Raw genomic sequence first — 16,602 nt, 5'->3', positions numbered from 1 at the left:
CACTCTTCTGCACCGGTGGTGGAGGTGGCATTGGCTGCATTGTGCTCTTCTGCGCTCGCGGTAAAGGAGGCGGCGGTGAGCTAAACGGCTGAATTCTGCTCGTCTGTGTTGCTGGTGGATGTGGTGGCCCTGACCCTCGTTTGTGCTGCCCACGCGGGTTTGGTATTGGTGCCGGAGGCAGTCTGCCTATCTGTTTCCCTCGTATACCAACTTTTGGCGCTTTCTTTACCTGCTTCCCTAGTGCACTAACCCGCGACAAATGGTTTTGAGGTGGATAGAACAACCAAGACGGCGAGGGCGACGAAGATCTTGAACAGTTTCATAATGGCCTATGAACACTTACTTCTCGGTGGTATCTCGTGAACTCAACTTATAGTCAAATGATGGTTCACTGTTGACTTGACTAGTAACTTGCGTGGAAAAGAGCGAAAACTTGGGTGGTTGACTTGACTTGCACCTGCTCAGAAAATCAGGTGAACACCTAGATTAGAGGCCACACATGGCGCTTGTCTAGCATCCAATGTTGTCCGTTCAAACCAAGAAACAGGATTGATAATCTCAAGGAAGAAAAGACATACTCCCTCCATTCACATATAGGGCCTCATGGGCTCCTCCTGCTCGTAGCAGTGTCAGGCCCAGGTATGGAGGACGAGCCTTTTTTTTTTCTCTTGTACATGCATGCCAATGCCATGGTCATCCATGACCATCCATTGCCAAACTGATCACCAACCTCACGAGCAGCCAGGAAGGCTCCGACGAACCTGGAGAACATTTTCTGGCAGGACCACGGCCGCGCAATCATCCGCCGCCGTCGACGTTGACATCATCCACAAGCGCCACCAACGGAGGAAGAGCCGGCCAGCGAGCCGGACGGAGCTAAAGAGGAAGAAGGGTCGATCAAGCGGCCATGGCGAGACCCATGAACTGCGATCTGGTCCTCGAGCTCCAGAACGTGTCCCTGGACACCCTCTTCCTCATCGTCCTCCAGGCCGTCGTCGTCATCGCCCTCGGCAAGTTCATCCACCTCTCCCTCCGCCGCCACAACCAGCCCAGCGCCATCTCCCAGATCCTCGTACGTGCATGCGCCATCTCTTCGGCCGGTCAATCAATCGCCTCCTCTCAATTCGCTAACATCCATGGACATGGGTGCATGCATGCATGCAGGCGGGGATCATGGTGGGGAGCCTGGGGCTGCACGAGGTGATCGTGCACGTGGCCGTGGTGAACGTGGAGGACACGTACGGGTGGTACGTCTCCCAGGCGCGCATCTTCTACATGTTCTACGTCGGCCTCGACGCCGACCTCGCCTCGCTCTGGAACGACAAGCACCGCTGCACCATCGCCACCTACGCCAGCGTCGCCACCTGCCTGCTCCTCGCCGCCTTCGTCTCCGGGGGCCTGTACGGCAGCATGATGCACACCCCCGTCCGCTCGCCCGAGCTGCTCGCCGCCGTGCTCATGCTCACGCTCGCCAACACCTCCTCCGTCGACGTCTCCCGGATGGCCGCCGAGCTCGGACTCACCGCCACCGCCACCGGCCGCCTCGTCGTCGGCGCCGCCATCGCCACCAACGTCATCTGCATCGTCGGGGAGGGCGTCTTCTCCTGCATGAAGCTGGCGTCCGGAAGGACCCCAGGGTACAGCGCGTCCCAGCGGCTCGGGCTCGGCGTGCTGGCGCTCTTCAAGGTCGGCCTCGCGCTCGCGCTGCTCCGGCCAGCCGTGGAGTTCATGAACCGGCGCAACGCGGGGCGGCACCGCATCGGGAACTGGGAGCTGGCTCTCATCCTCATCGCCGTATCCTACATCGGCGACTTCCCGCGCCGCGTCGGCTTCGACGGCATGCCGGCGAGCCTCGTGCTGGGGCTGGCGTTCCCCAGGGAGGGCCCCGTGGCGAGGACCGTCACGCACGCGCTTGCGTACCCGCTGCACGCGCTGGCCCTGCCCTTCTATTTCGGGACCATGGGGATGCGGCTCAACTTCAGCGCCATGTCCGGCGCCGTCGTCGTGCCCGCCGTCCTCCTCACCATCCTCGGTCTCGTCGGCAAGTGCGCAGGCACCATGGGCGCTGCCAGGTTCCTCCACATGCCGCTCGGGGACGCCGCGCGCCTCGGCGTCATCCTTAACATCAAGGGCCACGTCAACATGATCGACATGAGCTTCGCCAGCTCCGAGGGGATTTGGGCGGAGCAGGCGCTCATGGCCATGGTGATGGGCAGCATGATCAGCACCGTCATCGCGGGGCCGGTGTTCGCCGTTGTGTACCGCAGGGAGAGGGAGGCGTATCTGAGCAACGGCCACAGGACGCTGGAGCGGCTGGTCCCGGACCAGGAGGAGGAGCTGCGGATGCTCGCCTGCGTGCACGGAGCACGCGCCACGCCGGCGATGCTCAGCCTCGTCGAGCTGCTGGCGAGCAAGCCCGCCGTGCAGCCCGCTGTGCATGTCCTGCACTTCTACGACGCCGTGAGCAAGCACGCACGCGCGGGCACCGGCGGCGCCAAACGCTACCACGAGCGGGTCCAGATCGACAGCGACAAGCACTGGGACCGCATGAACGACGCCGCCACGCAGGTGAACTGGACCGTCGACCTGTTCGCCTCCATCACCGGCCTCGTCATCCGGCAGATCGACAAAGGCGACCGCGGCCCCGTCACGAACCTGAAGACCATCCGCCGCTGCGCGGAGGAGGTCCACGCCGACGTCCTAATCGTGCCCTACCACAAGGAGCAGCACTACGACGGCAAGATGTCCTGCCGGTCGGAGGATCGCCGCCAGCTCAACCTGAACGTGCTCGAGCGCGCGCCGTGCACCACCGGCATCCTCGTCGACCGCCCGTTCCGGAGAGGCGGCACCAGCTTCCAGCTACCGACCAAGATATCCACGAGCGAGGAGACGCTGGGCAACTGGCGGGAAGACCGGGCCACCGCGCCGACGCACGTGGCGGCTGTCTTCCTCGGCGGGCCGGACGACCGCGAGGCCGTGGCCCTCGCCTGCCGCCTCGCCAAGAATGAGACGGTCCACCTGACCGTCATCCGCTTCGTGGGGCCCGGCAAGCACGGCCACGCCGGCGTCCAGACGGCACGCGCCGACGATCACGCCGACGGGGAGGTGTCCGTCGTGGTGGACGATCCCGACGAGTGCTGCATGGCGGCGCTCCAACGCGAGTACGTGGCGAAGGAGCTCGCGTCGTACGTTGAGAAGGTGGTGGGCGGCGCGGCGGACGTGGTGGAGGCCCTGCGCAGGATGGCCGGGGCGTACGCGCTGGTCGTGGTGGGGCGCGGCGGAAGGCAGCCGGCGGAGCTGCTGGGCGGGCTAGAGTGCGGGGAGATGGGCCCAATCGGGGATATCCTCGCGTCGGACGAGTCGCTGGAGATGGGCTCCGTGATCGTCCTGCAGCAGAAGAAAGCCGTGTCGACGGCGTTCGGCCTCGACCCACCACCAGCGGGAACGGCGGGGGTCTGACACCGTGTATGCTGCAAAGACGTAGTAGAAAACTGTAGCTGTGTATAATTAGAGTGTAGACGACTAGAATTAATGTAGCACATCTCAGCTGGCAATTTTTTTCATCTCAGCAAATAAGCAGGAAATAGGAAAATGATACTTCCTCCGTTCACAAATATAAGATATTTAAACTTTTTCAAATCAGCTAAATATCAGTCAACTGACTTTAGCATTTGGGTCAGTCGATTTTGAGATGATCGGAGGGAAGCCGAAGGGGAGGAAGTAGAAGGCGGGGAAGGGGGGTGGGGCGGAAGAACGAACAGTGGTTGAGGTGGCAGGACGGCGGTGGTGCAACTTCGCCGGAGAAAAACCCGGTCATCACCCAGGGCTAGAGGGATGGCCGGGGGAGGCGGCAAGACCAGCGGTGGGTGCGCTTCCTGGGAGGGGGCAGGAAGCCTGCGTTGGAGTGCCGGCCATGGGTAATGGTTGCAGGCGGTTTGGCCAGCGGCCCATGCGACGATTTAGAGAAGGAGAAGAGTTGGAGGAAGAAGAAGGGTGCGGCTTCCAAAACAATCGACTGTGCCAAATTTAAAAGTCAGACGACTTACGTGTAGCCATGCCCAAACTTAATTTATTCGAATATATTTAGACATATTTTAGTGTGATTGTTCACTCAATTTAGTGTACATGCATACATGTAGTCTATATTCAAATATTTAAAATATGTATACATGAATAGTCCTTTGTATCTAAAACTAAAAGTGAACACTTCTTTGTGGTGACCTCTGATTGTCACGGTGTGGTGATTGACATAATCCACAGGACAGAAGATCCTCTTGCAGAGATCATACATGAAATCATAAAAGTAGCACTAGTTTTGTTTAATTCCTACACTTTTGTTTATGAGCGTCGAAACTTTAATTTTAAAGCTCATAATCCTTTTAAGTTTGCTTATAATTTTGGAGCAACTCGATAATTGATTGGGTAATTCTCATGATGCGAACCGTATACATATAAAAAATTGTTTTGAATCAGTAAAGAGGCAAGATTTCTCAAGAAAAAAAGAAGGTATCGGTCTGCTCCAGATCGCAACGATGTTGTTGGGCCTCCCGCACCCCGGTGCGGTGGTAGGCCTGGCCATGGGAATATCCTATTTGACGACGAAATCACTAATTAAGGAATACTCGTTGCAAAGATCACTTCAATTTCTCTAGTTGCGATAGGTGGCGTATATACAGCGCGCCACTTGTCGCAACCTGTGAGTTTTTCCTTTTTCATAGATTCGTTTATTCAAAACGTTTTATCTCTCAAACCGTGCGTCCAAATCTCGAACCGCTTTCACCGTTGGATTCCTCGCGTCGAGATCTTCAAAACTAGATCTCATGTTGATAGGTTCTGACGAATTTTTTTTCACAAAAAAACGGATGAAAAAACCGAACCGGTAGCATGGGTTTTTTCCCTTTCCGAAATGGGCATGCCCGTGCCTCACACAAAATCATAACCGTGCCTCTCGCGGAAGCAAAACCGTGACTATCACGGAAGGAAAAAAAGAAAACGCGTTTTTTTTCATTTCCAAGGAGGCACGGCCGTGACTCTCGTGAAAGCACAACCGTGACTCTTGCGGAAACAAAACCATGACTCTCGCAAAAGAAAAAAAACAGAAAACATGTTTTTCCCTTTCCGAGAGGCACGGCCGTGACTCTCGCGAAAGCACAACCATACTTTTCACGGAAGCAAAACCGTGACTCTCGTGAAAGAAAAAAAAACAAAAAACACGTTTTTTCCGTTTCCGAGAGGCACGGACGTGACTCTCGTGAAAGCACACCCGTGCCTCTCGCGGAAGCAAAACCGTGACTCTCGCGAAAGAAAAAAAACAAAAAACGTGTTTTTTTTCGTTTTGAAGAGGCACGGCCGTGACTCTCGCGAAAGCAAAATCGTGACTCTCATGAAAGGAGAAAAAAACCGCGTTTTTCACACAAAATATCTTTTTTGAAAAAATAATTGAATCAAAAGCTAAGAAAGACCGGTGAAAACCAAAAGTAAAAAAAAACCGAAAAAATCGTTTAAAAAGCCGAAAACGCGTGAAAAAAATAAATAAAAAAACCAAAAAAAGCGCCCAGAGCGCGACACATGGCTAATGGCTAAAAGCGCGCCAAGTGACATTAATCGTTACGAGGCTCCTGAAGAAGCGCTCGTTAACTAGTTGCTCTCATTTAACGCATACCACGTCAAACTGTCGACGGACAGGCTGCCGATTGAAGCGCTAAGCTGGACTGGCCCGTTAACATGTTGCAGCAATTCTGGTTTTAGGTAGCCTCCAGAGATTCACAACCAGTTTTTATCAATTTTGGGAACTTTCTAGAAGGTTTCTGAACCAGGTTTCATATCTTTTATATTTTTTTCTTTTTTGTCTCTTTTTTGGTTTATGCATCTTTTTCGTTCTACTTTTTTATTTTTCTGTTTTTTGTTATTTTTTCTTTTCCCTGTTTCTTGTTCGGAAATTTCAAATATTGTTTGAAATTACAAAAATGTTCTTCTTTTATAAAATTGTTCGCATTTTAAAAAATGGTTTGTGTTTCTCAAAATCTTCAGGATTCCCAAAAACAATTATCATTTTCAAAATGTGTTCATAATTTTGAAAAATCCTCATTCATATAATTTGTTCACAATTTCAGAAAAAATCATGTTTCAAAAAGTGTTCTTGTTTTCCCATTTGTTCACAGTTTCAGAAAATTGTTCGTGTTTCAAAAAATATCAAGAATTTCAAAAAATGTTCTGGCTTTCAAAATATGTTCACAATTTCAAAAAAATGATCATGTTTTAAAAAATGTTTGCAGTTTCAAAATTTTCTTCACAATTTCCACAAATATTCCCATGTTTCAAATTTTGTTCGCATTTTCAAAAAAGCATACAATACAAATTTTGTTCGCATTTTAAGAAAAGTTCGTGTTTTAATTTTATTGGTGCTGAATTTAAAAAATGTTCCGGTTTTCCATTTTTCTTGGAAAAACTAAAAAAATTGCGATCTCAGAAAATATTCGAAAATTTCAAATATTGTTCGTGTTTTTCATAATTCGTTCATTTTTCAGAAAATGTTAATTTTTGAAGAATTGTTCGCGTTTTTGGAAATTGTTTGGGATTTGCAAATTTTGTTCCTGTTTCCTTTTTAAATTGAAATTACAAAACATCTTTACTTTTCCAAAAAATGGAATACACAAAAATGCGACATTTTAAACCTGCTCGCAATTTTCAATAAATGTTTTCCAAATCTCAACGCTGCTATGTGTTCTTATAGATTTTTGCACCTTTAAGTTCATTTTGTGCTGTGTGATGTTGTGGCTAATGGCTCGCGTTTGGAGTGTGAAGTCGGGGGATCGATTCCTGAGACGCGCAGCTGTTCTTCAGGGTTTTTTTTTTGTCACACGATAGGAAACGAAAAATGCGTCATATATGAGGTCCCCTGGCCGCCCTCTTGTTCGCGTCCATGCATTGGGTGTTGGTGTGCTGCTCTGCTTCGGCTACTACGACCCCAGCGCCGGCGGTACCGTGTCGGGCGCCATCTCCAATTGAGTTCTCATGACATCTTCAGCCGTTGGCTCTTCAAGGGATGCCTAAAATTGCTGTCTGGGGATAAGCCGGCGCAAAAATTAAACCTGAGGGCGAGTTGGTCCCCAGCCGCCAGCCCCAGGGCCGCCCCCAGGCACGTTTTAAAATAAAAGAAGTTCGGCGAAGTTCGGCTTAAACGCGATAAAATTCGGCCAAACACGATAAATTTCGGCACATTTCGGCGAAGTTCGTGGATTTTCATTACATAGCACATATACATAAACTAATCTAAAGGAAAAACTGGCTGAAGTCGCCGCCGTCGCCGCCATCATCGTCGTCGGCCTTCTCCTCCTTGACGCGGGCGCCCCTGCTGGACCCCTGCCCAGCGTCGCCATGGCGGACTGGTGGCGGCGCATCATCGTCGTCGTCGTCGTCGCTGTCGCAGATGACGACGACTCCGCCTTCGTCGCGGCCGCGTCGACGCTCCGCGAAGCGAAGCAGGGCGGCGCACTGGCGCTCCTTCGCCTTCTCCAAGCGCTCCTTCTCCATCGCTATGGAGTCCCTGCGCGCCCATTTCAGGGCCGCGTCGTCGTCGTCGAGCTCCGTCGTCACCGGCGCGGCCGGCTCCTTCACCGGCGCGAGCCCCGGCTCCGTCTTCACCGGCGCGAGCCCCGGCTCCGTCTTTGGCTTCACGAAGCGCGGAGGAGGAGCCGACGAGTAGGCGCGCCGGCCGCCCTGGTTGATGACGATGCCGGCGCTGCGAGTGCGCCGGCCGAGCGGCGTCTCCGCCACGGGCTCAGCCTTGACGCCGAGCAGGGCCGGAGTGCCGGAGGAGTGCGATGAAGATCGGGAGGAGGAAGAAGAGGAGGAGGACCCGAACCTCCTTGGCGCCCGTGGCCCGGCGCGTCGGTGCTGCGCCAGGGCGGCCGCCCTCGCCGGGTACGCCAACGGCGGGTCGTTGCCGCCCTCGAGGTATGTCAGCACGCCCTCGAGTGTGTGGCCGGGGACGCCCCACCACAGGTGGCGCCCCTCGCTGTTCTGCCGGCCACCAACCACCGGCTCGCCGTTGATGGACGCCAAGCGCTGCTGCTGGCGGCGCTCGAAATACGCCGCCCAAGCCGCGTGGTTGTCGGCGGCGTACTGGGGGAGGGAAAGTTGGGCGTCGGTGAGGGAGGCGCGCACGACCTCGACTTCCTCGGCAAAGTACTTCGGCTTTGCCACGGCGTCGGGCAACGGGGGAATGGGCACTCCCCCGGCGCTGAGCCTCCACCCCATCGGCCCGGTGCGCATGTCCGGCGGCGCCGGGATGTTCGCCTGGAACAGGAGCCAGGACTCCTGTTCGCGGAGCGAACGGCGGCCGAAGCCGTTGGCCGCCGCCTCGTCTCTGGGAAGCGTTCCGCCATGGCGACGGGCTCGGGAGAGGTAGAGAGATAGAGGGAGGGGCTGGGCGGCGGCGCTCGGGAGAGGTAGGGAGAGGGAGGAGCTGGGCGGCGGCGGGGGGCGGGGCTGGTGTGGGCACAGGCGAGTGCAGGCCACCGGCTATATAGCCGCGCCGCACCCGTGTGTACGCGTGCGAGGGAGGGGAGGCGTCGGCGCGCCGTCCCGTGACGCGCCGCCCGTGAGGAATCAATGGCAAGGCTGACCGACGGCAGCCTTGGCATTGATTCCCCGCAGGAACCGAGGCCGTTGGGGGAAGACGAGGCGCCGTGTCGCTGACGCGGCGGGCCCGCGGCTGTTTCGCGCCAAAACAGTTCGCCCCGGCGCCCCCGGGCGCCCCCCAGCGCGCCGGGTTCAGCTTGGATCCGCTGGCGCTGTTTTCGGCCCAGGCCGGCGAAAATCGGGCTCCTGGGATGCGACTGGGCCGTTTTTTTGGCGCCGGCGCGAAAAAATCGCCTGGGGAGGCCTTCCTGGGGGCGCGGCTGGAGATGCCCTCACAATTGGTCTGTTTGTTTTTGTGCCCAGTGATCCCAATTGACGTGTGATGGTGCTGGTCACCCTATCTAGGTTCTGCTGGGATGAACTTCCTTCCAGTGACAGTTATATCTACTACTTCTTCCGTCCGAAAATATTTGTCATCAACTATCAATTGTTTTGATTTTGAGTGGCATGACTTGGTTGACCGGGGCATTGCACACTTGTGTTTGGTTTATTAGTGCTAGTGTTAGTGGCAAGCTGACTTATTGGTGCACATCGTATCTTGTGTGGCAGCCATCTATGCAATCACTAGTAGAAAAAGGGTCAAACATGAAGCACATTAGTGCCGGTTTGAATTTGAGCCGGCACTAATGTGTGCATTAGTGCCGATTGCAACGGCTAGCCGGCCGCTCTCATTAGTATCGGTTTGTGGCGAACCTTTAGCACCGGTTCGTGCCACGAACCGGTACTAAAGTGAGTGGTGGCAGGATGTTGTCAGTCCGGGGCCCCTCCAGCACCTTTAGTACCGGGTCGTATCACGAACCGGTACTAAAGGTCGTTCTACATAGACCCTTCGTCCACCCGAGCTCGCTCTGTTCTTTCCCTTTCCCCTTTCCCCTCTCCTCTCTGTTCTTTTTCCTCTTCCTCTCAAGCTCATCACACATTTTACCCAAAATTTGTCAAGATTTGAAGGCCCCATCCATTCAAATGATCACAAAGGTTAGCAACTTTGTCCTTTCATCTCTCCTTGCTAGATTAGCTCGTGCAGTACTTTATATAGTGATTGATTTTTGAGTTTAGTAATTTGGGAGGAATTATATATGTGCTAGTATTTGATTTATATGCAATTTGAAGTCAAAAATAACACTTAGTTTGCATATGTAGGTGTGGTTTACTTAGTACCTTCTAAATCTCCGTCGTAACCACCGTCGATCGCTCGCAACGTCCCGTCGCCGGCACCACCTTGTGGTGAGCCTCTTGTTCATGAAGTTTTATATAAAAAATTGATGTTTGTGTGATTTGGATATATAGTTACTCGTATAATTATCTTACTCATACGTTGTTTGTTATACATAGTGCCATGATTTTGATATCCGTCCCCGTCGGCCCTCGTCCGGGTTATGATTTGGATGTGGTATATTCTCTTTTAAAACTATTCATTGCATTTCGTGTTTATGACAAATTATGCCCATCAAGTTGACATAGATATTTGTATGTAGGAGGTAGTTGAACCGGAAATTCCAACCGACCCTATTGTCGAGAGGTTAAATTTAGTTGAAAGAGAAAACGAGGATTTGAAGGAAAAATTGAAAAGAATTGAGGGGGAGAAGATGGAATTGGAGTTGCATGTTGCCGATGTCGTCGATGATCACAAGATTAAGATGGAGAAAATGCGCTTGAAGATTAGAAAGATTAGAAAATATGCCATTCATAGTGAGGCTTGGTATCATTATGTTGTTGGATCAATTGTTACCTTAGTTGCGATCTTGATCGCATTTGTTGTTGCATTTAAATTCTTTAGCTAGAGAGTTATTTGTTTGTTGCATTTAAGTGTTGTATGATCTTTATGTATGAACTTTATGTATTGTATTAATTTAGTGTTTTCGGTGCTGTGTATTGAAGATGAGCCGGCAATGGATGTACGATGATCGATGCTCTCCCGAGTTCATTAATGGCGTGCGTACTTTTCTGCTTGCGGCTGAGGCAAACAAGCGGGCGGATGGTTTTATGCCTTGTCCATGTGCTGGCTGTAAGAATGGTCACAATTACTCTACGTCAAGAACCATTTACGTCCACCTGTTTGAGTCCGGTTTCATGCCCCACTATAATGTTTGGACCAAGCATGGAGAAAGAGGGGTTATGATGGAAGACAATGAAGAAGAAGAGGACGACGACAACTATCCTGGCCATGGGTTCTCTGAATACGATGATACAACAATGAGGGAAGAAGCTGAGCCGGTAATGCGGGAAGAAGCTGAGCCGGCAATGCGGGAAGAAGCTGAAGAAGAGGCATCGGATGAGCCCGTTGATGATCTAGGTCGGGCCATTGCCGATGCAAAGAGAAACTGCGCAAGTGATTTGGAGAAGAAAAAGTTGCAGCGCATGTTAGAGGATCACAAAAAATTGTTGTACCCGAATTGCGTAGGTGACAAGAAAAAGCTGAGCACCACACTGGAATTGCTACAATGGAAGGCAGAGAATGGTGTATCTGACAAGGGATTTGGAAAGTTACTGGTAATGATAAAGAATATGCTTCCAAAGGACAACGAATTGCATGAGAGTACGTATGAAGCAAAGAAGGATGTCTGCCCTCTACGGTTAGAGGTGCAGAAGATACATGCATGCCCTAATGATTGCATCCTCTACCACGGTGAGTACGAGGATTTGAATGCTTGCCCAGTATGCGGTGCATTGCGCAATAAGATCAGCCGCGATGACCCTGGTGATGTCGAGGGCGAGCGCCCCAGGAAGAAGATTCCTGCCAAGGTGATGTGGTATGCTCCTATAATACCATAGTTGAAACGTTTGTTCCAAAACAAAGAGCATGCCAAGGCGATGCGATGGCACAGAGAAGACCGTAAGAAAGACGGAAAGTTGAGAGTACCCGCTGACGGGTCGCAGTGAAGAAAAATTGAAAGAAAGTATGGGAAGGAGTTTGCAGATGACGCAGGGAACGTATGGTTTGGTCTAAGCGCAGATGGCATTAATCCTTTTGGGGAGCAGAGCAGCAACCATAGCACCTGGCCTGTGACTCTATGTTTGTATAACCTTCCTCCTTGGTTGTGTATGAAGCGGAAGTTCATTATGATGCCAGTGCTCATCCAAGGCCCTAAGCAACCCGGCAACGACATTGATGTGTACCTAATGCCATTAGTTGAAAAACTCTTACAACTGTGGAATGGAACAGGTGTACGTGCGTGGGATGAGCACATGAGGGAAGAATTTGACCTAAAGGCGTTGCTGTTCGTGACCATCAATGATTGGCCTGCTCTCAGTAACCTTTCAGGACAGACAAACAAGGGATACCGCGCATGCATGCACTGTTTGGATGATACCAACAGTATATATTTGGCTAATTGTAAGAAGAATGTGTACCTGGGATATCGTCGATTTCTTCCGAGCAGGCATCCCGTAAGAAAGAAAGGCAAGCATTTCAAAGGTGAGGCGGATCACTGGACGAAGCCTCGCTACCGTACTGGTGCTGATGTACATGATATGGTCAAGGATTTGAAGGTGGTCTTTGGAAAGGGTCCTGGTGGACAACCTGTTCCGAATGACGCTGACGGACGCGCACCCATGTGGAAGAAGAAATCTATATTTTGGGACCTGCCCTATTGGAAAGACCTAGAGGTCCGCTCCATAATCGACGTGATGCACGTGACGAAGAATCTTTGTGTGACCCTGCTTGGCTTCTTGGGCGTGTATGGGAAGACAAAAGATACACCTGAGGCACGGGAGGACTAGCAATGTATGCACGGAAAAGACGGCATACATCAGGGTCATGCAAGCTACGCTCTTACCAAAGAAGTGAAGGAAATCTTCTTTGAATGCCTGCTTAGTATTAAGGTACCGTCTGGCTTCTCGTCGAATATAAAGGGAATAATAAACATGGCAGAGAAAAAGTTCCAGAACCTAAAGTCTCATGACTGCCACGTGATTATGACGCAACTGCTTCCGGTTGCATTAAGGGGGCTTCTACCGGAAAACGTTCGATTAGCCATTGTGAAGCTATGTGCATTCCTCAATGCAATCTCTCAGAAGGTAATCGATCCAGAAATCATACCAAGGTTAGAGAATGATTTGGTGCAATGTCTTGTCAGTTTCGAGTTGGTGTTCCCACCATCCTTCTTCAACATCATGACGCACGTCCTAATTCACCTATGTGAAGAGATTCACGTTTTGGGTCCTGTATTTTTACACAATATGTTCCCCTTTGAGAGGTTCATGGGAGTCTTAAAGAAATATGTTCATAACCGTGCTAGGCCAGAAGGAAGCATCTCCAAGGGCCATGAAAATGAGGAGGTCATTGAGTTTTGTATTGACTTTATTCCTGAACTTAAGCCGATTGGTGTTCCTGAATCGCGGCATAAAGGCAGACTGGATGGAAAAGGCACGCTAGGAGGGAAACAAATAATATGTATGGACGGACATTCTCTCACTGAAGCACACTACACAGTTCTACAGAATTCCGCCTTGGTGGCTCCGTATATGGATGAACACAAGAATTTGCTACGCTCCAAACACCCGGAGCGGTCTGATGACTGGATTACACGTAAACAAACCAGGAGTTTCGCCAGCTGGTTGCAGACACATACCATGCATGACGCCTCTATTGAAGATGACCTGTACTTGCTGTCCCAATTACCATCTTCGAATATAATGACTTTCAAAGGGTACGAGATAAACGGTAATACATTTTACACGATCGCCCAAGATAAGAAGAGCACCAACCAAAACAGTGGTGTCCGCTTTAATGCAGAAACCAAGACGGGAAAGAAAACATATTATGGTTATATACAGGACATATGGGAACTTGACTATCGACGTGGTGTGAAGGTCCCTTTGTTTCGGTGCAAATGGGTCAATATGACACGAGGCGGGGTAATGGAAGACCCGCAGTACGGAATGACAACAGTGGATCTCAACAATCTTGCGTATGTAGACGAACCATTCATCCTAGCCAATGATGTGGCACATGTTTTCTATGTGAAGGACATGTCTACCAAGCGGGGAAAAAGAAAAGATAAGGAAGCGAATGCATCGTACGATGAGCCAAAGCGGCACATAGTTCTTTTTGGGAAAAGAAACATCGTGGGAGTGGATGACAAGATAGACATGTCAGAAGATTATGAAAAGTTTGATGAAATTTCTCCATTCACAGTGAATATTGACCCGAGCATCCAGTTAAATGATGAAGATTTTCCATGGCTACGGCGCAAAGGGACACACGCAAAGAAAAAGTTTCACACCCAAAGATCTGGGATGTGATCAGCTTCACTATCATCACTTTCTTCTGTGTTTCACACCCAGGAGGGAATTTCTGTAATAGTTAGGGTAGCTAGTTATGTGTTTTGACATTTGAAACGCGAAGAAATTTTATGTGCAAGCAAATTCTTTAATGCATTTACTGATTTTTTCAGCTAAATGACCCTGAAATTGAAAAGCATTTCAAATGAATTCAGAAAAGGTTGAAAGTTGGCATGGTATCATATTTTCACCCACATAGCATGTGCAAAAAAGTAGAGAGGGTTACCGCAAAAACTGGATGCACTTCGTGTATAAAATGGACAATCTCTTTCGAAGTATTAGAGTTTCGGACGAAAACTCATCCATTACAAAGGCATTTCATTTTTTAAATAACCTAAGCATTACCAAATTGAATATAATGATAAAACACACTAATATTAAACATAAAAAAGAATCACCTAAAAATCTATTTTCAAAGTTAAGTTATTCACAAACTAGTGATTCACACAAATTTCAAATAATTCAAAATTTAAACTATTCAAATTTGTAAACTACCGGTACTAACAGAAAGTTTGTAATTTTTTGTACCTAAAGCAAAAATATTCACAAAGAAACTCTAAATACAGCAAAAAACAACTCAAAAATAAATAAATAAAATAAATAAAGCAAAAAAATAAGAAAAAAGCCCACCTACTAGGCCACAGCGGCCTGCATACGACTAGAAACCCAAATTCTAGTTGGGCCAGGATGCAGGCCCGCTAGCCAGTAGGCCCAACAAGGCATCGCAGAAGAGGTAGGCCCAGAAGGCCTGCTTAAGAGAGGAGCTCGAGATAGCAGCGACGGCGGGGCTTATAAGCAGGTGCGAGTGCCCCTCGACTAGCGAGGTGGGACTAAACTTTTACGCCCCTCGCCTGGCAGCGCACACCCTTTAGTACCGGGTTGTGGCGCCAACCGATACTAAAGGGGCTTTGAGGGCTTCACTATGTTCTCTGAAATCTTGTATAAATAAGAAAGAAGTCTTTCTCAGGAGATGACTCTGCTGATACCGAGTTTCAATGCAAAATGGCTCCCGCTTCTTCTGAAAGAAAACAGGGGAAAAATCAATATGGAGCCGTCAGAGGCTTATCTGGCCGATATGACTTCCTGAAATTCTTTCCAGATAAAAACCTAAAATGGAGGGGTTGGGGCTTTGGCTCCAGGCTCAAACTCTATCTTGTGGTAGACTGCCCTCCTAGGGAGCGCTTGGGCAACTAACTTGTGGGGCATGACATCCTAAATTCATCATTTACATTAGGTCGTGGCTCCAACCGGTACTAAAGGGGGGCCTTTAGTACCGGTTGGCGCCACAACCCGGTACTAAAGGGGGTGCGGTTCCCGCCGCTTCGCCTGGCCAAAACAGACCTTTTGTATCGGTTGGTGGCTCCAACCGGTACTAAAGGTGGATTCTATATAAGAAAACACTTCAAAAAAATTGTCAGTTTCTCATCTCTCCCTGCTTCTTTCTCCTCTGCCCCGTCGCCGCCGCCCCTCGTCGCCACCCCCGTTGCCGTCCCCGTCACCGTCCGTCGCCGTCCCCGTCCCCGTCGTCGCCACCCCGTCCCCGTCGTCGACGCCCCGTCTCCGTCCCCGTCGCCGCCCACAGTCGTCGCGCCTCGCCGGTGAGCTCCTGCCCCGGCCGCCAACCACACACACACATTGTTATAGAATTGTTAGCAATCTTTCTGTTTTTTAGTTATAGAATTATTAGAAATGTTAGTTTTAGTTATAGAAATGCTAGTTATATAGAAATATTAGAAATGTTAGTTATATAGAAATGTTAGTTATATTAGAAATGTTAGTTATATAGAAATGTTTTTTAGTTATAGAAATATTAGAAATGTTAGTTTTAGTTATAGAAATATTAGAAATGTTAGTTTTAGTTATAACATTTAGAATTTGCATATATGAAATCACAATCCATCATTTAAAAAATGTGTCTTCACTTTTGCGGCATATAGTATTTGTTGTCGATGATGCCCGGCCCGCATCCTCGCCGTCGACCCATTCGCGACGACGTCCTGCTTCAGAGGACCCATGTCCGGGACTGGGCTCCGCCGGGCTGGCACTGGGAGGTGCTACCTTCAGGGGCGCGACGCTTGGTAAGGAACCCGACGCCGGGTCCCGTCGTCGACCCTCATCTCCTTTGGTGGCGTTCGCGTGGGCCACTTTCGGTGCGGAGGGAGCCGGCCCCGCCGGAGGTGGTACGTCGCCGTGTCAAGGAGGAGGACGAGCACGTCCATCGCTACATGGCTGCTATGGACGTCGGGTTCTCCAATACCTGGCAGGTTCTTTTGGGAGATCACCCTAGCTATGATCCAGTGATGGTTCCTTCTCTTTGGGTGTCCACCGCCCGCACCTCAGGAACCGCGAGTGGCCTAGATTACTCTGTAGTATTCGATCTTTATTAGCTTGCTAGCTAGCTAGCTAGTGATGTATTCGATATTATATCTATTATTCGAGACGATGTATTCGAGATTATATCTATTATTCGAGACGATGTATTCGAGATTATATCTATTATTCGAGACGACGTATTCGAGATTATATTCGATGATGCTTATTATGTACTATGATTGATTCAGTTTTTCCTTATTAATTGATTGCATCCATGCATTGTAATTTGAATATATTTCTTTTGGATTAGTTAAACAAAGCCTATGGCGGACAATACCGGTAGAGAGGGAGAAGAGGCCCTGT

At 50.0% G+C, this 16,602-nt stretch overlaps 1 protein-coding gene and 1 pseudogene across 1 annotated transcript; both read left to right on the top strand.

The window, feature by feature from the left end:
* Window positions 1-526: 526 nt before the first annotated feature.
* Window positions 527-4,348, top strand: LOC125527061 (cation/H(+) antiporter 2-like). Its single transcript, XM_048691634.2, has 2 exons — window positions 527-1,072; window positions 1,165-4,348. Exons 1-2 carry the CDS (start codon window positions 908-910, stop codon window positions 3,457-3,459), a joined length of 2,460 nt encoding a protein of 819 aa, XP_048547591.1. The 5' UTR covers window positions 527-907; the 3' UTR covers window positions 3,460-4,348.
* Window positions 4,349-10,521: 6,173 nt separating this feature from the next.
* LOC147972521 (uncharacterized) lies at window positions 10,522-13,887 on the top strand (annotated as a pseudogene).
* Window positions 13,888-16,602: the final 2,715 nt, after the last annotated feature.

Source organism: Triticum urartu, chromosome 5A, assembly GCF_056163025.1.
Source record: "Triticum urartu cultivar PI428250 chromosome 5A, HENAU_Tu73, whole genome shotgun sequence".
NCBI classification, from domain to species: domain Eukaryota; kingdom Viridiplantae; phylum Streptophyta; class Magnoliopsida; order Poales; family Poaceae; genus Triticum; species Triticum urartu.
This window is presented reverse-complemented; position numbering and strand designations above follow the sequence as displayed.

Excerpts from the sequence above, each read along its gene's own strand:
- LOC125527061 (XM_048691634.2), top strand. The coding sequence starts at position 908 with ATGGCGAGACCCATGAACTGCGATCTGGTCCTCGAGCTCCAGAACGTG. Across the intron at positions 1,073-1,164 it reads GCGCCATCTCCCAGATCCTC|GCGGGGATCATGGTGGGGAG; the intron begins GTACGTGCATGC and ends GCATGCATGCAG.